Source organism: Taurulus bubalis (genome assembly GCF_910589615.1).
Source record: "Taurulus bubalis genome assembly, chromosome: 9".
NCBI lineage: Eukaryota > Metazoa > Chordata > Actinopteri > Perciformes > Cottidae > Taurulus > Taurulus bubalis.
The window spans coordinates 11,905,184-11,927,184 of record NC_136597.1 but is presented as its reverse complement, the minus strand read 5'-3'; the positions used below and the strand labels follow the sequence as shown (position 1 = coordinate 11,927,184).

The 22,001-nt window shown below is 41.5% G+C and overlaps 1 protein-coding gene across 1 annotated transcript in view; it reads right to left on the bottom strand.

Annotated features, from left to right (window-relative positions):
- furinb (furin (paired basic amino acid cleaving enzyme) b) overlaps window positions 1-22,001 on the bottom strand; it is a 60,527-nt gene that overhangs the window by 5,269 nt on the left and 33,257 nt on the right. Inside the window, exons 6-12 of the mRNA XM_079224299.1 lie at window positions 12,132-12,220; window positions 9,619-9,791; window positions 5,365-5,577; window positions 3,685-3,785; window positions 1,732-1,835; window positions 448-565; window positions 127-306 (exon numbers count right to left, since the gene is read on the bottom strand). Of these exons, the coding sequence (XP_079080425.1) occupies window positions 127-306; window positions 448-565; window positions 1,732-1,835; window positions 3,685-3,785; window positions 5,365-5,577; window positions 9,619-9,791; window positions 12,132-12,220 (978 nt within the window). The remainder of the gene's footprint in view (window positions 1-126; window positions 307-447; window positions 566-1,731; window positions 1,836-3,684; window positions 3,786-5,364; window positions 5,578-9,618; window positions 9,792-12,131; window positions 12,221-22,001) is intronic.

The following is a 22,001-nucleotide window of genomic DNA, read 5'->3' as shown; positions in this document are numbered from 1 at the left end:
CACAGATCAAATTGAGGTATATGCACATTGTGTTTGTCTATGTGTGTGTGGAAGAGACACAGGCAAAGAGATATATATACCAGGGCCCGGCTGCTGGTGTGTATAGTGGTGTATTTTACTGTGTACCTGGGAAACAGCAAGGTGGAGCGTGTGCCCAGTGGGCTGATGAGATGAATGGCCAATTTTCCTCTCTGGTTGTGGGAGAGAGTGAGGCGAGCCTGAACGTGTTCCAGGGAGCTGACATACTCCGGTCGTCCCCAGCAGGCATTCACGGTCTTGCTGAACACCAGCTTGCTCCCGATGTCTCTGCAAGTTTTGACGCGAGGAAGGTGGTTAATGTTGTGTGGCTGCAGAAATGCTCACAGACAATAGCAATGCACTACAAATTCACATGAAAGTCCCAGCTCCAAGGACAATACAGTGACATTGATCAGTCAACCTTCTAACCTTGGTTCTGCAAGCATGGTGTGAACACACTGATGCTGTGGTCCCACTGTGGTCCAGTTCTGTGCCAAAGCCACCATGGCACCCGCATCCAGAAGCCCATAGCCGTACGAATGACTCACTGTAGGGAAAGAACACAGAGAGATAGGAGAATGACAGGTTGGTGGGCAGTAATGATGAGATAACATCACAGAAAGAGAAATAACTGTCTGGCAACAATCCACTCTTTACTGGAATGCAATGGCATTACATTCATTGCAGTCCAGAGCATGATTACAGTTCCTTTGATTATTCGTATAACATGTAGACATCCCTTTCTGACAATATAGTCAAAGATCATGTCAATTAGTTTTTGTCATTGAAAGGAACTAAAAAAGTTCTTGAGGAAATATCAGAAATACTCCTTTTGGTCTCCTCTGTCATGAGCAGACATTGCTATTAAAGAGTCAGCTTCAGCAGCATCTAAATGGACCAAAAGAATATTGGCAGACACGCTGTTTGATGTGCTGCAGCTTAACAGCTATTTTGTTTTTCTAGCCTTAAAAGTGACGTTAGCTGTGCACTTTTCCCACTGGTGAATGTCTGTCTGGGCATGGGACACGACGTGGGCTCATGTTTGTGAGTTAGATAACAGGGAGACTTAAGCAGGGAAGCTAAAATGGGTTGTTGTTCAGAATCTGTTGATCTTGTGTTGTGGAGCAGGCTGCCGTCTTGTTCGCTGTGGCCAACAGCTCCGTCTATGACAAAACATTCACGTTACTGATCTATGCAAATATGGTTTAAAATGAAGCCATCATGAAAAATATAAAAACTGAATTATTTTAGATCTTTTCTCAAATGACAACGGGCTGAGTGATTTACAGATAATATACTGCAGCAGACAAAAACATGCAAAAAACAACAACCTAAACTAATATAATCCTACTGGCAGAGTGGAGACAAAACAGCTAATTTGATCCAAACTTTTTGACTGAACTTGTGACACGCTGTAACACTTTGTCAAGTTGGTTGCAGAGCATGCAGAGACCTGAGGGCACACCGAGCAGAGATGTTGAGAGAACACCTCTCCAAGGATTTGGGAGTACACAGAGCAGGAGTTTGAAACAGAGTGAGAGGTGCGTATTGTGTGCGTAATTTACTGTGCACATAATAGAGTTTTATTATATAAAGATTATTATATAATGCATGTGATCACAAACAAAGTCCCATTGATGCCCAGGATAAAAGCACAAACACTACGCCATATAATACAGCATCTGTGCTTATTTAGGACCAGCCAGCCTCTACCTTTGCGTCCCACTCCGTTGGTCTTCCAGTCTCCGGCGCTGAGGTGTCCGGGCCGGGACGTCCTCACCACCAGGTGCTGCATGTCCCTCCAGGTCAGGTTCATACTGCAGAGATACAGGAAGGAAAGCAGAGGAACTGTACTGCCTTTCTGTCTTTTAATAGCTAATATTTTCCACATTATGCACATTGTGAGGAAAAAACAGGTTTTGCCGACCTCGACTGTACGACAATACAGTAGAGGAAATGTGAGGAGCTGTGTGATATGGAAAAGGTCAAGAGTCTGTAGACACACCTGAAATATGATCCACCTGAGACATACATTTCTGAAATGTTATACAGAGACGTAGAGGAAGCCCTGAGGGATATGCCAGTAAACCATAACAAATGCATGGGCTCACATTATGGTTTAATACTGGTGTAAAACACCAGTATTAAAAGGTACATCATAACATATTGTGTTGAAAGGTCAGGGAAGACAGTAAAACAGTGGATACAACAGTGTGAAGGACTGTGTCTAGACCTCTCTGTCATGATAGTTTCTAATGAGGTTGGGACTGGGGGATGAGGTCACCTACCAACAGCAGAAGCCCAATAAAAAACGTGTGTTTTTTATATTTATAGATGTATTAAGAGGCGCGGGAGGGAAGCATTCGGATGAAAAGCCCTTGAGTTACCAATGATGAGAACACGGCTCTGCGGTTTAGGATAATGCTTACTGAGTGCAACGCCATGTAGACAGATATAGAAACAGGATTGCACTGTTGCGCATCACCTCTGCCACGCTCTGCATCAGCATTCACATCTCACATCCTCTCATGTGTTATTAATGGACAGGATTCCCTTGTCAACTCCCCCCCCCCCCGAATCCACTCAATGTCACCTCAGCCAAGAGCGAAGGGGGAAATAAAATAATAAAACACCAGAAAACCAAAACACTCTGCCTATTAAATGATTCCATCTCTATGAATTCCTGTGTGGTGCCAGTCTGATAAACTAGCTACCCTGTTATTAATGCTGCCTGTCAGGAGAACAGAGACTCTACTGTCGTGGTAGAAGTGAGAGATAGTCTTCGTGGTAAAGGTCTGTCAGGCACTGCCCTTCTCCCATGATATGCAAGGTGAAGCAGTGTGTGTGCCTGAACTGAAACCCGGGTTGTGAGGTAATAACTGGATTTAGTTTTGACACTTGTCAAGTACACGCTGATGTGGAAATGAAGTCAATTATGCAGAGCGGAGGATGGCTGACTGATAAAAGGACTTAGCACAACCGCGAGATACGACTGAAGATACGAACAAAATGGAGAACACATTAGCGCTACTGACAGGAACTTGGATACTGACACCTGGAGTCCTGTGTGAGCGATAATGAGAGATGCTCTCCAGTTTCAAATCTTCACGGTCGGCCCTACAGGTATTCAGATGTCTGTGTGCACTGCAGCTGCTGATTTTTGTCTGGCTAATTAACTGATTATCAAAAGCTTAATTTGCTGAGGAAAGAATTTCTGGGCTGGGATTTAGGCCAATGCCAACTCCCAGACGTGAGTACACACACACACACACACACACACACACACAGACACACACACACACACACACACACACACACACACACACACACACACACACACACACACACACACACACACACACACACACAAATGCTGGTTTCCGACCAAATAAAAAGTAATCTGCATTTTACGGGTTGAAAATGGCCCAACACGGTATCTACTGTTTCAAATTAGCTTTTCAAAGCCAATCCCGACAACGACTGGTGAGGACTTACTTACATCGTGAAATTCATATGAAAAACCTGACCGCTCTCCAATCAGAGCCGTCACTGAGCAACTCCTGCTTCACACATCAACGCCATCCATGTTCACTGTAAAAGTGAAATGCCCACAGGGTTGACTACAGCAGCTTTGTTAGAGGAGGAGGTTGTGTTGTTGTCACTCACTTGGCCTCCAGAGCCAGAGCAATGATCCCAGCAGCCAGCGGGGCAGAGGCGGACGTCCCCGTGTGAGAGTCTGTGCACTTTTGCCTCAGGTCTGTGGTCACCTTGGAGACAGGAGACACACATAAATGCAGAAGGTTACACACAGTGAATATGACACAATGAGTTTTCCACATCAGCATGAGAGAAGTTCACAGTGAGAGAGGTGAGACCGGGGGAGGGCCGGGGACAATGGGAGCTCTGCCTGCAGCGATCGCAGGTGGGAGGGATGAGGCAGAGAGAGAGCAACGTAGCTCAGCTTCAGGTCTGTGGAGCCCCGCCAAAGGGTCACAGCCAGGGAGGTGAATGTCAGCCAAATCAGCCCAGTCAGGTCACGTGGTGGAGAGACAAAGTATGTTAGTACTCCGCGTACAGCCCTGCTCTCGGTCTCTGCCAATGCCAAAAGGCTAATGAGGCCTGTCTGGGTCACGACGGGTACACGACAGAAATGAGAAAAAGCCAGAAGACAAGGCGAGCTGTGAAGGTCATGGACGGCTTCTTGGTTTGCAACTGTTGGCCTGACAGATTGGGGCACTAATGGCCATTATCTGTGGAAAGAAGTCTACGTGTCGGAGGAGTAAACAAACAAAGGTGTCTGCACACAACGGTTAGATATCAGGACTGGATAAAACAACACTGGAACACTGTCATGTGCCATTATTTGTTTTGACTAACTAAATCACTGATATAGTGATTATTTATTTATCAAGATCAAGGTTTTTCAATCATTCTAATTTGGGATTTTGTTCACATCTGACAACATTATCTAGGAACTTGTGATGGACATTTCTTTTACTTTATACTGACATTTTTTTTATTACGGCTATGTGAATAAATGATGATGTGAAAAAAATCTAATCTAATAATGAAAACCGTTGCAGTCCGACACTGATGTTTGACGTTTTCCTAGCTACTTGTGAGTCCATGTTGGTTTTGTCTAAAAGCCTGTTCCTGGTTTGCTGGAGATTTGACAGTCAAGACACAAATGTACCAAACACAAAAATTTGACAAAGTGAACATAAATCCTAGTTTTGGATAAACGAATGCTGTATGAACTCCCTGATTTAACAAATGCAAGCTTCTAGCTACCGACGCAACAATACAACAGCTCCTGTACATTTTAGAATGACTTCAATTTCATCTATTTGATGAGTTGTGTTTGCTCGCCTGCAGCAGGCCTCTGGTGTATTTTGAAGGAAATGGCAGATTTATGGTTTGTTTTATGCTATTCTATGTCCCCGAAGCAAGTCTTTCTTCAGCAGACAAGCAGCTTGGAGGAAACATGTGGCATCTCTCATTGTCTGTCAGCTTTGCTCACTGCATGTTACACATCAGTCACAGTGATTTTAACAGGTTTAATACCTATTTTTGATTTCCCAGAGATGAGATTAATGTCTATGCACACTTGAAAAGGTTTCACTTCGGATGTATCAGCATACATACATTTCTGGCTGACTAATAATGGCATTGCAAAGTATGAGGAATATGTTTTCTTTTTGCAATGCTGACATTTCATAGAGATTCAAAGTATAAAAACAATCCTACACAAAACCTCAGATGTTCAAAGTGTGTGTGTGTGTGTGTGTGTGTGTGTGTGTGTGTGTGTGTGTGTGTGTGTGTGTGTGTGTGTGTGTGTACACCCACTATCTGTTTCTCCCCAGGGTTTCCAGAGCTGAAGGTAGTAGCGAGGGTGGAAGAGCAGGGCTCGCTGTACCACGGCACGTTGCCGGACTGCGTGGTGCTGCTTATGGAAAGGGTGTAAATGCTGTTGGTGTAGCCGTCACAGTTACAGCTGTCCTGCTCCCGGCCGCCGTTACCCGAGGCCCACACAAAGATGGAGCCTTGTCCGCCACGGCCCTGTGGAATAGAAGCACACACAGGATAGGTTTAGAGGAAGAGACTAACAAGAAGTGGTCCAAGTGTGAAACATTGATTGTCTGACTGCTTAAACACTTGTGTGATTTCCCTCCGAAGCAGTGAACCGCTGGAGGCACAACTCGTATTAATACATCATAATGTCAGGAGACTTATTGTGGCACAACATCAAATAACAAACAGATGAAATGTAATTACAAAATCTACTCGGGCAGAATATAATTTAGGGGTATGATAAATGACAACATGATATTTGGCAATGAGACTGTACGCTCCGAACATACACACACAGTATGAGACGCACATTTAGTCGGGTTCGGTCTGGACCTGCCAACAGGAGGCTCGAAACATTTGAGTAACAAAGTAACAAAGTGTATCGTTTGTCAACGCAGGAAGACTGCTCAGATGAGATTGTTTCCATTATTCCAAGACACAGAAAACCTTTTTTTATGCATTTGTCTCCAGCTGATTAGATTACTGCAACTCTGTAATCGCTGAAATGCCCCAGCAATCAATAGATCGTCTTCAGCTTGTACAATATAAAGCAAGTTGTCGATTTTTTTGCACATTTTCAGAATTTTGGCATTTCTTCCTGCACTAGCTACCTATGATCTTTAGAATCAATTTTTAAACTTGTACTGCTTATTTTTATGGCACTGGTTGGTCTGCATAGTTGACCTTGTTTCTCTCCCTGCATAGCTGATATCTGCCTAAGGTCTACAGAGCAGTTGTTGTCCCTCCGGGCCGGGCTGGAGACACAGGGCAGAAGGGCATCTGCAGTCAGAGCGCTGAAGCTCTGAAAGAGCCTCTGGATGGAGGAAAACCTCAGTGTCCATTTGTTCAAGTTATGAAAACACATTTTCAAAAGGCCTTTTTCTTCAATATATTGCCAGAGAGCCCTCTTCTTATTACACTTTATTATCTCTCTGCCTTTGATTGGCTCTTCTGTGAAGTCCGTTTTGAGTGTTTCTTAAAGTGATGAGTAAATATAGGTATAATTATCATCATAATCTACTAACATGTCACATTTCTTTTCAGCATTAATCACAACCTGCCATTCAAAAAATAAAATGAAACACTGAAAGTAACTTGAAAGTGAAAGCAGCAACACAGACACTGACATTCAGAATGAAACTGAAAGATTAAAGCCTTTCTTCTGCCACAGACCAAGTGGGCGGATAACATTTTATTTTTCTATAACAAAATAATGAACCAAGAAATACATACTCTGTGATGGAGAAACAGATAAAAGGAAATGGAGGGATCTCTCTAAAGCCCACATACAGAGAGCAGAAATAATTAATCAGTTAATGGCAAACAAGACATTATTAAGAAGAGAGAAAACATTCAGTATATATTCCATTTCTTCCTCCCTTCCTCTCCGTCACCCACAGAACTACACAAAAAAGGAAAATAAAAACGAGTGTTTGATGGAAAAAGCTGCAGGAATCTTTCGGCTTGTGTAGTTTAAGGCTGAGATGGTCTGTTTTGCTCTCTGCCTGCTGAAAAAAATAAAAGTCCTGTCACGTCCTCAGTTCCAGTATTTTAGTTTAGCAGTCCCGACAAATACAAAGATACATGAATCTGTGCTTCCTTATCACTGATGTTGCAAATGTTAATCACATTTTAAACCTGCATATGTACAAAGGGACCTCATTTTCACCTCAACTCAGAATTCAAAAAAGCTTGTTCAGAGTTGTTGAAATAGGATTTTCCATTTAATTTTCTTAATGTATTCCTACCTCTTCATCTCACAAATTACCACACATTTAGGGGGAGAACTTCCTTCTAATTATTGTGTTGATGCTGTCTGAATTGTACTGTATCATAACACAAGAGTCTTGAAGCTCTAGCTAAGCTTTCTATCCCAATTGATGGTCTACCACTGGCTTTGCTGTAAGTTACAGAGGCCAGACGATAACACTTTGGTGCCAGGGGTTATCTCACTGCCAGGAGAACACACGCTGACCCAGAAAGGACCTGTTGTGCTGCTGTCAGGCAATTTATCCTCACTAACACACCATGATATGTGCAGCGATTCACATTTTGGATGTGACATATGAATCATTCTTTTCCACAGAAAAATGACTCCAGTCTTTGAATCTAACTATTGTTCTGCATCAGTGACTGCTGCTCTGATTCCCTTTGCTCCCATTGATCATTTAGCTGTTCTTCTAACGCCTTTTGATGCAGCATGCTGACACAAGATAAATGATGACATTAGCCTTAGATAACGTGCCATACTCTCTAATGTCTTACTCGATCCAACCCTGAGGGCAAATAACAAACTCACATACATGTATAGGTGGAAAAAAGCTTATTTTTGCTGGTACAAGATAAATTGCTCCACATATAAGGAACAGTTGTGTTGTGAAATACTCTGAAGGTATTTGCTTCCTTGCCAAAAGCTAGCTGAGATGATCAATACTACGCTCATGTCTGTATGGTAATTATGAGCCTGCAGCTGGTTAGCTTAGCTTAGCATAACGACTGGAAACAGGGGGGGAAACAGCTAGCCTAGCTCCAAAAGGTAACGTAATCCATCTTCCAGCACATCTGAAGTATATACATTTAGCATATTGTTTGTTTAATGTGCACAAAAACTGATGTTGCCACTCAGTGTTATAAGGCATATTATGTCTTGGTTCGGACTGAAGTTACCAGGCTACCATCAGGAAGTTACTCAGTGTTTGTGTCTCAGTTTGCTTCCGAATCGATTGGTGGTTTCCCTCCATTAACCTGAGCTAAAACACTTGCCTAACACCTAACAGTCCTTTCTGCTCCGCTTAACCTCAGCTCAGGCTTAACTTAACCCCAAGCAGTTATTTCAGTGATGTCAAACCTTAATGTAGTCTGTGCCTTAACCCGTGCTGTGGAGGGCAATGGTATGGGAAACATGGTTTGAATGAGAAACTGACTTTGACACTAGAATGGATAAGAAAAAGTCGAGCACATAACAATATAAATATAAAATAAAACTGTTTTTTGTATGGATCAGACAAGCAAGATATAAAATGTAAATTAGTGAGCTTTAGAGGTCCAGTTAGGCAGATTTTAATACTTTTGGACAGAGCTGGCGGTTTCCCCTGTTTTCAGTCTAAGCCAGTGGTCCTCAAACTTTTTCTGTCACGCCCCACTTTGGAGAAATTTGTGAAAATTGTGACTCCTGCATCCGTGCTTTTTCAAATAATAGAATAAAGAAAATTGCAATCCCTTATTAAAGTAAACCAGATCGCTCCATCAGACAAAAAACGAATAACATGTGCAATCACTTTGTTAGAACAATGCAAATAAAGTTCAATCTGTGCAAAAAATAACTAATATTAAGAAAAAAAAATTACTTATTGTGGCTGCAAATAACCTGTTTTGCACTGATCGTAAAGGTAATGTCAATAACATTAACAATAACAATAACGTTCAACCTGTGCAAAACAGAATGAGTGCAGATGTGTGAGCATCAGGTTTGATCAGTATTAGTGTCTCCAGTGAGCTGCTTTCCTCAACAAATATTTTTTAAATGGTTGTAGATTTGATCCGGCCGCTCTCAATTCATGCTCAATGTTGAGCTGAGATCTATATTCTGTTTTGAGAGACGCAACAGCAGAAAAGCCGACCTCACGGAGGCTTTTAGCAAAACCCCAAGAATCAGCGAGTCGCGCATGCGCAGCGTAACCTGTTAAATCTAAAAAAAAAAATATTCAATTTTAAAAAATTTTTTTTTAAACAGCATCACCCCCCGCGCCCCACCTGTAATACCTCCGCGCCCCACAGTTTGAGAACCACTGGTCTAAGCTAAGCTAACAATCTGATGGTTTCAGTGTCATATTTACCATACAAACATAAGAGTAGTGACAATCTTCTCATCTATTTCTCTTCAATAAAAGGAAGGGCTTATTTCCCAAAAATATCAAACAAGTACAAAGCTATATCAAGCCATTAAGGAGCTGATGTGAGTTTGAAGGTGATGCAAGAAACAGGGAAGATATTAGTAGATTAAAAGTTCAAGTTCATGCTGTGACTAACCTTGGTGATTCCCTGGAGGAAAGCCTCCTTCGCCAGCTTGGCAGGGCCGTCCAGTGACTTGCCGTCGTCCTCTGGGCCCCAGCTGGCACTATAAATGTGGATGTGCTGCGGGTTCAGGCTCAGAGAGTGGGCCTCCACTACGTCCGTCACCTCCCCATCTAACATACGAACTCCTGTAAAAATGAACAGGCAATGCAGAGCCGAACAGGTTACCACACTAGAGATGTGAAAAGTTGTGGAGAAATAGTGACAGATGGTGAAGAGATAGAGAGCGTATGAATTCGAGCTTTAGACAGACGTGGGGAGATGTCAAAACCTGAGGGGGGAAACACAGCGTGAGATGACAACGAGAGGAAACGTGTCAGAAAAAGTCTGAAAGACATCGGTCAAATGTTATCTTCTGCCACAAAAAAACAAAAGACCTCACAGGAAAAAACTAATACTTCACAGAATTCCAGTTTTAATGACTAAGCGTACAAAGCTTCACCCGCAGATGCTGCTCCGATGGATAAATTGTTTTTACCGTCACACATACAAAAGCCCAGCTGGTTGTTAAACCAGGAAAAGCTAGTTCCCTAACCCCAATGAACACACAGAAAGGACAAGAAGACACACCCAACAGACTGCAGGAGAGAGAACATACACACTGGTATAAATGAGCTGAGAGTTTACAAAGCCTTCAACAGACTGGTGGGCCCACACAGGGTGGCGCTGAATGTCACCTTTCATCATACCTGATACACAACCCAGTCTGAGCCTTTGAAGTGAGCACCCTCAGATTCCGCCTCTGAACATTAATGGCTGTAGAGAGGCGTGAAATGAACCAACCTCAAATAAGGTCCATTACTGGAATGAAGACCCGCGAACCCCAGAGGCAACACTAATACTGGCGACGTCCACAGTAAGACTTAAATAATCCATTCTAGACAACCTGCCTGGAAAACCACACGCCAGAAGAGATGGAGCCAAAGCAGTAATTACTCTGTGGGCATGGGGATTCGGCACAACACAAGTTTGCATAATGAGTAGCCTGAAAAAGAAAGTGCTTAACTGGGCTAAACATGCGACATAAAGCACAATGTTTGCTTGGTAAATCATTATTCTATGGCTGTATTGCAGCGGTAATGATAATCATTGTCGTAGCAATTCTCATCAACTTCCAGCAGCTTGACGATTCCTTATTAAGACACTGCTGTGCGAGTTTTACTCCAGCAAGTGTGTGTGTGTTTGTGTGTGTGTGTGTGTGTGTGTGTGTGTGTGTGTGTGTGTGTGTGTGTGTGTGTGTGTGTGTGTGTGTGTGTGTGTGGAGGGAACACAGGTACAGTGGGTGAAAGGAAATGCAGAGTGAGCCAAGAAGAGTCAATTAAACACTAATCATGGCTTAGTAAGGATACACACATGTAGGCTTCTCCCACAAACCTGACTGCCTGTGAACGAACAAACACACACACAGACACACACACACACACACACAGATATTTGGGATCAAATCAGAGCTACTGATCCACTGACCCCGTGACGTGAACAGATTCACGAGGAGTACTTTACGAGAACCGGGCTAATGCGGCTCCGTGGGGAGATGAATGGTAATGAAGACAAAGAAGGAGAATCATGAGTAACATCTGTGAACGGGGCTGCTCAGGGCTCCGCTGAGTCTTGTTGGCTGCCATCATGTCACTGACAGATTGTTTGGTGACTAAAGTTACTAAAAGCCTCCTTGGAGCAATTTATCAAGTGCAAACATTTTCAGGAGGAAAAAATAAATAACAGAAACCTTTCAGACTTAATTTGTGATCATGTTTAAAGGAATGTCTTCTTTCTTTCATGCATATCTGACTGCTGTATGACTGTTCAATCAAGCGACTGTGTTAAAGATCGTGCTTTTTAGGCAGATTATTTACACAGTGGTACGAAAGGACGTCCGCTGGGTTGAGAAGTCAGTTTCATGGCATCAGCATAATACTACATTTAGGCATCACAAAGGACTCAGAATTTATCTTGCTTTTTATCAAGTGTCAAATAAAGGTAGAGTGAATTATTATATTTGCTGATTTGAAATAAAAAATGATTCTTAAACCTACACGTTTCTAGGCAATGTCCAACCAGTGTTACCAAAGCCACAATATACTCCTTTCCAGAGGAAAATCTGCAGAAAGCCAAGCTATTTTTCGCAGGAGCAAATAGTTCAAGGACAATTCACTGCATGCTCTTGCCCATCTCTGCAGCACACTTTCACTTGTGCATCTGAACAACAGGGAGTTAATCATGCAGTAAAAGATGGTCAATGATTCAGAAAAAAACAACAGAAATCTCTGACTGGGTCTCTAACAAAATGTGAAGACAGCTGAATCTGTGATTTGGACTCCGGTGCTGAAATGTAATGTTAATGGAGTTTAACTGAAACAAATTCTCTTCTATGTTAATTAGTTTGAATGCATGTATATCATTTCTAATTCAAATAATATGAATTATTTCTATTTTCTTCCAATTAAAAAGTGGCATTCTTCACTCACCTCCTATCTTAGCATTATAGGCCACACCGACACCACACACACCGTTGTCGGCTGCTGCTGCAACTTCTCCTGCACATCGTGTTCCGTGTCTGGGGGGAGACACAAGTCACAAAAGAGAGTATTAAAAAAAAAAAGGAGGAAGATTACAAAAAGACAATTTACACATTAAGCAGGAGCATCACAATAACTCAACCAATTACTGACAGCAATAAAGCAGCAATCGTTTGTAACGTCCTGATCTGAGCTTTTAAACAATACTGATAAGAATTGTTGTTTAGAATTGTTGAGAAACATAAACCCACGGGCCCTTTTGTGACTGCAGCAGACTCATATTAGAGTTGTAACAAGAAGTGCCAGAGAGCCTGATATGCCTTTTAGAAGAAAGGAGATATTAATCAGAGTATAATTGAACTTACTTATATGCAGAACGCAGAGAAAGGCTCTTCGAGAACTCAGCTTTTTTCTGAATAGCTTTGGCTGTTTCACATGATAATTTGATAATGTATCACTGTATTGTATAGTTACTGTATATCAGTGGTTCTCAAACTTTTTTGTCACACCCCACTTTGGAGGAAGAAAAATGTTCATGCCCCACCACAAAAAATGTGCCTATTGTGGCTGCAATTAACCTGTTTTGCACTGAATATCTTTTTAAGATTATAACAATAACGTGCAACCTGTGCAAAACAAAATGAGTGCAGATATGTGAGCCATCATGTTGTATCAGTATTAGTGGCTGCAATGAGCTGCTTTCTTCTACGAATCTTTTAAAAACAGGGTTGTAGATTTGATACGGCCGCTCTCAATTAATGCTCAATCAATCAAGCTTTTCTGTATTCTGTTTTGAGAGACGCAACAGCAGAAACGGCGACCTCACGGAGATCGGCTTTTGGCAAGACGCCAAGATTCAGCGAGTCACGCATGCGCAAGCGTAACCTGTAACGCTGTAATGTAAACATTTCCACGAAAGTACAGGTATTTCACCATGGATTCACCCCCACGCGCACCTGTAGTACCTTCTCAAACTGTGGGGTGTTTGAGACAGTTTGAGAACCACTGCTGTATATTGTATATTAAGCCATATAGTCGGCAATAAGAGTTTTGTAACGTGTATCAAAATCTGGTGACAGCTGTGAGGAAAAACCTTGTTGTTCCAGCCAATTTGATCGTGGACAAATGCTCTGTGTGTACTTTATCACAGCATGTAGAACGCTTGGGATCTATGCACTGTATGCACTTCCAATCCTCTCCTGCTAACACAGCCACTTCAGACAACTCCTCCTTTCACCTCTACTAGCCTATATCAAAAATATAAATATATTCTTCTGTTGTACAGGCTGCAGGTGCTTCCAATCAGAAATAACTGAGGAGAAACACAAAGACCTTTCTTAAACTTTACCTTGACAGTCACCGGCCAGACAAATGAGATATGAGATGTTATCGATGGACATGAATTATTCAGAGTCCCTCATTAATACTGTCGACCAGCCTTGTGTTTCTGAGAACAGACAGTTTCCCCACAGAGCGCCTCCAACACACCAACACATCACAAACAAAAACACCTCCAACCACAGATCGACTCTAATAAAAGCCAATGACAAGTCTCCTCCTTCACAGCTTTGCATCATTCCAGACAAAAAAACGTCATCGTTAGTGAAATGAATTTAATTTGTTTCATTGACTTTGGGGGTTAAAGTGGTGTGATCAGACTGTGAATGGATGGAGCAGAAGGAACATTTGCCATTAAACACAGATCATTAAGATTGTCTGCTGATTACAGTAGAGATATCTGATTAGGAGGTGTAGAGTTTCACACCCACTTCTGGGTCGTGCTGTGTGAATGTTATCAGAACAAAGCTAATTAAGTACACAGCATTGTTTTGGAAGAGACAAAAATGACTTCCTTTTTGATCTCCCAACCTCCCCCTGATGATGAGGCAGAGGACAAAGTCGTTTCACAGGGTCAGAGTAGGCTGCGCCTCCAGCTGCGATCCTGATTAGACTCTGTGTGGCTCTGTGATATATTAACCACCCGCTAATTCCCACTTTTGTTCACTGAAAAACATTTAAGCAGAGGAGCACTGCTGTTTCCACCCGTCTTTTTCTTCTTCTTAATACTAGTTCAGGATTTACAACGTCAAAGAACAAAACAACAACAAAAAAGACTGTGTGGAATAAAGAATATTTTGCCTCCTAACAAATCAAAATAATTAATTAGGCTGTCAACAACTACAAGCATTGAAGGGATTTGTAAACAAGTAATCCCGTGGCCTGACAGGGCGTATTTTACACTGACAGAGATGCCCTTATAAGGACCTTGGCACAACATATGGCAGGGTGTAATACATCACACATGCAATTAAATTATTATTATTGCTATCAAGAGGTTAAACTACATTGTTATACAGCTAACTAGCTTGTATAAATTGCAGCAGGTGATGGGGAGGTGATGGCTCCCTCAAGAACAATATATAAGTACTCAGGGGTTAAATTGGGACTTATTACGTGGGGAGGACATTTGTTAGCAGCGTTTATGAACTATAGCAGCAGTTTTTTGTGAAAGGTGCAGCGTCAAACACCATTATGACCAAATAGGCATTAGATAACCAATATTATTCACGCAGGTCAGTCGATTTGGCTGATTGTCAAAGACAGAGTGAATGAAAAAGCTTGAAGCGTAGTGCACACTATGTTCATCTCTGTACAGCTTCACATCCCGGTCTGCATGTGAAGTGGCGAGCGGATCTTTAAATGAGTATTTATTGTTTAATCAGAGCGCTAAAGAGGCACAGACCTGCCCACTCATTACATCATTATATTTTAGCTCACCACTGCGCGCCCGACAACGTCAGACTGACTGGCTCCGCGAGCTCGTCCACACAAGTCAATCATGGTAATATGTGCTGAAACACCACCGAGGAGGTGCTGAATGGTCACGTCAGTCATTTCAAGGCGGAAAAACAAAAGATTTGTGCGAGAGACAAGCTTGTAAGTAATATAAAATAAAAAAAAATATGAGCGAGAAGACTGTGAAATGGTATTGAGGAAGCTTTAATGCCCCTCAGGACAAAGCACACTTTCACATACTGCAATAATGTGGCTGCTTAACATTACAAATAAATTGTAAAGAGAGTAACAGAGATCTATGTTTGAAGAGATGCAAGACACTAAGTGCTTCCTCTGTAATATAATGTAGCAGAAGCATTCTCCATTTTTATGGGAAGGGATCCAGTGCAGGTTCCAATTCATGAGCTATTTTTCTTGGAAATGATACAAGTGTTGCTTTAACGTTGTAAAACATAGTATGAAGCTACATTTTAAAGCAATATACATGTCACATTTTATTTTGCAGCGTTGTTAATTTACCTTACAGTGGAACAGTACCGAGTAAACACAGTGGAAAATAAATTATAAAGGGAACATTATTATAACATTATTTTACTAGAAAGAGAGCCTGCGACTCTCCACACTGTCCAAAGATACATATAGGCATCCCCGTGGCCAGCCAGATGGCGTGCTCCAAACTACTACGCGCTTGCAAAGTGCAGGCATTTGCAGATGAATTGCACCGCAAATAGCAGCTTCAAATGTCAACGCTCAATGACTTATGTTGAAACAAACAGAAAGCCTGGCTCACAGCTCTGCCTTTTGAAACAAAGATGCTCTGAATTTGTGTCTGGGAAATACATTAAAAGAAATATCTGATTATTGATGCTGTGATTTGAGCAAAAGACGAGACGCGTTATGTTTAAAATTAAAACGAGAGCCCCTGATGGTTAATTCTTTGATTTGAGGTCTGCAATTCCTTGAGCTGAAAATACCTGCACGTACAGTTATTGTTTCATCCACAGCGTCCTGAAAAAATGCCAGATAACATATATCCTCAGACCGATGAGCTGCGGACACAGATGTGATGCCAGGCAGGGGATTCAGCCAGGATGGGCAGAGTGAACACAGAGCCAGAGGCCTGGGAATACGTTTATAGAGAGACCAGGCATAAGCAGCTGGTTTGTGTGTGTGTGTGTGTGTGTGTGTGTGTGTGTGTGTGTGTGTGTGTGTGTGTGTGTGTGTGTGCATGTGCGAATAAGTGATTGGCCTGGATTGAATTCAGCTAAACTAGCCAGACAGCTTAATATATCCAGGGAGGCTCAGACGTTCCAGAGCAGACAAAGGGTGGAGGCGAAGCCACAATTCTGTCTGTCAAATGTCCATGAAATGAAATGATTTCCGAGACACTTTACTGAATGCCCTGAATATCCATTTAAAATAGATTGGAAGAGGTGTCAGACACAGCGACTCTCCGGGTCACGCACAAGTGTAGTCTGAAAAGTTTATCCAAGAGATGCGGGAAAACAACCAAAAGCATCATAATAATGCAGCCTCATCTCGGAGAAAGACAATCAAAGTTAGTAAATATTTGAGTGAGAGCCCGAGGATGGGAAAAGATACAGGCTTTGTCCAAAAGACACGCTGTGGTGAAAAGACCCAACACAGCTTAAACAAAGCTTAAATAAAGGGCTAGAGCCACTCTATTCACACAGCCAATGTGACCTCCCTTATCTTATCAGAAGGAGCAAAGAGACAGTGAAGTAATGCTTTTATCTCTCCTCCTCAGGACAAGGCACCAGATTTGGTCAAGTCATTGGTCTGCCATTTACTGGAGAACGCCGACATGTCTCCCAAAACAATCTCTCTGCCCATGATGCAATGCGACCACAGACCATACAGTGTCAATATACTGTACAGTACACTCTATTAATGCACAGTATGCACGCACATGCAGGTATTGTATAATAATTCTACATTGTCAAAACTGCATCATCTTATTGAAGCCTCAAAGTTGATCAAATCCTCGGCTTTAAGTGTTGACTAACACGCAATTACATAATTAGTTGGGTTAACAATAAGCATAAACATTTCTTATTTGCTTATGAATAATTCAATGATTGTATTACCTAAACTGGCTTTGGAGGGTTTTTTTTTAAATCACTATAAGACCCCATGGATGGGATGGTGAGCACTTAGGTAGAATTTGATAATATACTTAAGTACAGGAAGTGCATTAGATCCAAAGCTGGAAACAGTAGAGACTTGACGCTAAACTTCACCATGGCAGCCCAAGCTGGATGTATTGTATTTGATCAGGCGGTATTGTGGTTTAATTATATTCCTGTCAGTAACTGTGCCAACTTTCTTTTATTTACTTTGTGATACGAGTGGCGGTGGAAACGTTTGCCTTGTCTCATCACTGAACATGAGACTATTTCCAAGCAATCACAGTACTCTGAGATTTGAGTTCCATTTTTGAGGAGGCGTATGTCAGATTTGGCAGAGCATTTAACGCTGCTTATTGTTTAACTCCTTCACAGCAAAACTATAAATCCACCTTTAAGGGGTGCTGCAATGATTTAGTATTGCTCATCCATAAAGTTAAGAGACTCATAGGAGACAGATAAATAATATTCAAAATCAAATAGCAAAGGGCAACTAATCCTGACTTTTAGTCCCTAATGTGGGTCAAGATTCACAGCCTACATTTCCAATAATGGAACTACACAGCTTTCAAGTGTCAAAAAGGTCTTCCAGAGCCACACACACTTGATACGACCTGAACAGGCTCAGTAGTACCGTGTGTGATTAATTAGCTCAACTCAGATAAAATCGGTAGAACAGACCAGTTCTGTGGGTGTTACTACCAGCAGAGGAGTGAGAACAGCTCCATGCTGACATGGCATACTTTCTCATACAGGCCTCGAAACAGAAAGACGTGTATTGAAGCATATTATTTACAGATGGTAGGCGACTATGATCACACATACGCTCATGTAGTGTTTGGGTTGTGTTGTATCGAGCATGTGTGTTAAATATGTATCACCAAGTGTGACTGATGTGTAACCCATGCTTGGCTAAACTGTAGAATCTGTCACATGGCATTACTCTGCTGGGTTATATCTTTTTTTCTCTTAGAGGGACTGAATATTGGAGCTGCCAAAAGGATTAGGCTATTTTCTGCTCAGCTCAGCTGGCCTCAGGCAGGACTGTTCAAATGGTTACACTGGAGTGTGAAGTGGCGATCTCTTCATTGTGTGTTCCAACACAGAGTCTTCAGTGTTGTAGGGAAGAGGATCTGCTTTTTACAAATTTCATATTTGAATATTCTGGGTTTGAGAAAATTACATACAGAATATAATTCTCATTTTTGGCTACTTAAAACGAGGAGACCTTTTCTTTTTTTTTGCAAAACAATGGGCATAAGGCAGAGAAGCACTTTGGAAAAGTTTTCAGACCATCATCAGACAAATGTAGAGAGTGACTGTTCATGCCTTTGGGCAATTTAGAGATTCCAATCCATCTGACTTGCATATCCTTACGTGGGAGGAAAGTCATGTGGACACGGAGGGAAACAAATATAACTCTACAAAGAAGGGGGCCAGAAATCTAAATGTATTTTTTACTGTGAGATAAAAGCTGTGATACTCTCTGAATAAAGATCATCACTGCGATATGGAGCACTATGGGAGGAGAGGAAATAAACAATTCTAACAGCTATTGTGGATAGAATGACCAAAAGGTATCTGAAAAGCACCTAAATGAACACAAGGAGATGTGTGGGGTACTGAGTCCCACTAGATACGGACTGCCGAGCTTTAGTGCTCTTTTCCCCACAAGGTTACTTTGATTACTTTCAAGCCATTTGCAATAATTTAAACATGCTTTTTTTAACGTGAGCGTACAAATTGCTCAACATCGTCTAGCATGTCTAAACTGTACTATCTTTACGCAGACTGTTTGAACACACCTTTCAACAGCATCCAGTCAACTGAGCAGGGTGACATCGACTGACTCCGGGGGAGATACCTTGTCACGATGTTTAGAAAATGGCAGCTTTCAATCACATAGCTCAATTATAGACAAAATAAAATAACGCCTGAAAGCAGACAGAACGCCAGAGATTTAAGAGTGAGGTTCCTGCCAACATCACCTCCAAAAAAAGTCTGCCCTGCTTGTCTGGAAAATAAACAAGCCAACCCCGGCAGAATAAACAAGATGACGAGAGGCAGGATTATATTATTCAGGCCTGACAAAGGGTGGCAGCTTTGTAAACAATAATTGATAAACTCTGTGTAAACAGTGGAAAGCATTTATATGCGGCGTGTGATGGCAAATAGAGAAAGTATTATCCGCTGGTTTTCCGATCGTTCTTTCTTCATTCACGCTGCCACTAGAGTCTGAGACTTTTGTCAAGCTTCAGAATGAAGAATGAAATCTCATAATAAGGCTGACACAAGTTTTTATTTAAACCAACTTTCTTAACTTACTGAATGCAGAGTTCACTTGTTTATCTACCAGGGGCACCTGCTACATACAATAGTGGCTCGAGGAAAACAATTGCAGACAAGTTCTGCGCAGAGTAAGGCTTTTCTATTCAATCATGTCTTCCACTTCTAAAACCACCAAGGACAAACTATATCTCTAATGTCAGAAAATATACTCGACATAAGAGCTTAAATGTTGATGCCTGATGAAAGTCAATTCTGCCGAATGTTGTTTTCTAAAATGTGTCGGCAGCAAAGTCAGCGCAGCGCGACCTGCTGTGTCAAATACTTTAACAGAGGCGCTAAAGCAGACGACGCAGGAGGAAGCTGTCGTCTTTGATTTGTGCTCTTCTTCAGCCTGATTTGATCTGTATCGTACCCTTGACGACTCCGGTTTATTACCATCACACAGACCAAGATATGCATGCAGCGTGTGTACGGGTTTTTGTCATTTTCAGTTGCATTCACGTATATAAAAAGGGAACGTCTCAGGTCTTAGATGCCACGTGTCTACCAGCGTTTAGCCAAAGACAAAATGCATCGTATTTAACCCCGTTGTTATTTTATGGCGTTGCAGCTTGAATTCCAAGTGGATTGATGCGTATTTTCTGCCAACTATGTACACAAAATACCGTACAGTGACACATTAAAAATGTTGTGTTTACAGTGAAGCACATAAACATTTAACCTCTGGAGTCTGTCGCTGTCACAGTTTGATTTAAGCAATATGGTTGGATAAGTAAGAGATAACATCTTGAATCAAAGTCGAATTGGCAAGATATCACTTAAGAAGGATGACAATATTTTAAGAATTATTGTATTAAGTACAGATTCATGAATAATTTCTGTGTTTTATTCATGAAAGACACTCCAGAGAAGTTTCACATTTCAGAAATAGATCATACGATTGATTCCTTGCTTATATATTTGTTACTCCATAAACATATGAACTAATATTAGTGACTTTACATTAATGATTGCAGGGCTTCACCAAACCTTCTATTGCATGGGATGCCTGACCGACTTTGACTAATGTCATAAGAAATCAAGAATTTAATGAGATGATGGCTGCCGGAGGTGCATTTACCATTTCTCCTTTTCAGTGTATTTCTGCTGAAGAAGCAGAACTTTGCTCAGAGAAACAAATGTCCACAAAGGACAAAGCAATTTGATAGGGAGAGAGAAGCATGCAAAAACGTCTTTTGCTCTATCACTATGCAATCAACCTGATCAGCCAATATCGTCTTCCCAGCCTTGGGTTTAAGTCCCTTTAGTATTTGGGTGCTGATGGGGTTGGTTAGACTGAAGGGCAGACAGAGCTGCGTAGCATGCCAATCATTTTCCAATAAAGGCTGTCACTGCACAATCTTATGGCGCATCTCAATTAATGGACCCCTGTGAAAAGTTCTCAACGGGGAAGTTAGATGGATGGAGACGGTAAAACAACCTGAAAGAAAAAATCCAATCATCCCAGCACATCCAAATAAAAAAAAAGTCAACTGACAGTCCGCACAGTCTTGTGCCGTTTTAGATGTTAAATGAATGTGATGGGAGCAGATCTATATTGTCTTTCACATCATCTTCATCAGTTTTACCCAGTCACGACCCCAGAGGAGTCAGGATGACTTAAAACAGTTAAGGTTTTATATGACTGCTTTATAAAGATTCGGAAGATTAAAAAAAATATTGTAGAAGGTAAGGGTTATGGATTATATTGTTAAGATTAGTGTCAAGATTGTACTGTATTTATTTAAATACACTATTGGATACAGTATGAATAGGTTCTGAAGACATGAAATATACTACAGGACGTTTATCACTATGAACTGGGTTTATCACCAAGATTTTGGTCTCATACATCGATCGTTCATACTATCACTAGTTAAATCCTTATAATGACAATGACAATACTGCACAGCCCTCTTGTCACTCTTTGGGTTTTTTGTAGATATATATAGAGTTCTGCTTTAAGGTTTAGGTTTAGGTTGCGGACAGGAGGTGAAATAAATGATGTTAGCCTCTGCTCTAGCATCACCCTCTACTGTACATCCACACCATCCTGACAGAATAGAGGAAAAGTGAAGGAAATACATAAAAACATTGACACGATGAAGCACAAATGGATTACCTGCTTGGCCAAACTTCCACCAGTCGTCAACTTGGCCTGCACCCCCTTAAACAATATCTGCAAGAGCTGCCAACTCAAGACTACAGAGCATCTCTAAGGATAAACTCAGATATGAGAATTCAAAAATCAGCCTTGCTTGTCATCAGTACAAATGAACTGGCCTTCATGGCAATGGAACATGTCCGCCTCTGACTCTCCTTTGCTTTTTGTTGTCCTATGAATATATTCATATAATCTCATTGTGAAGAGGTTGTCAACATTACTCAATATCAGCATGTATTTCTATCTTGTGATTTACATAACTCATCGGATATAATGCGTTACAGGTCACACCAAACACCGCAACTCTGAGCTGTAGACGGAGACACACCCTTGCTTTTCATTCCATGCCCATGAATTGATCCAGTCTGAGATAATTGCTCCGGC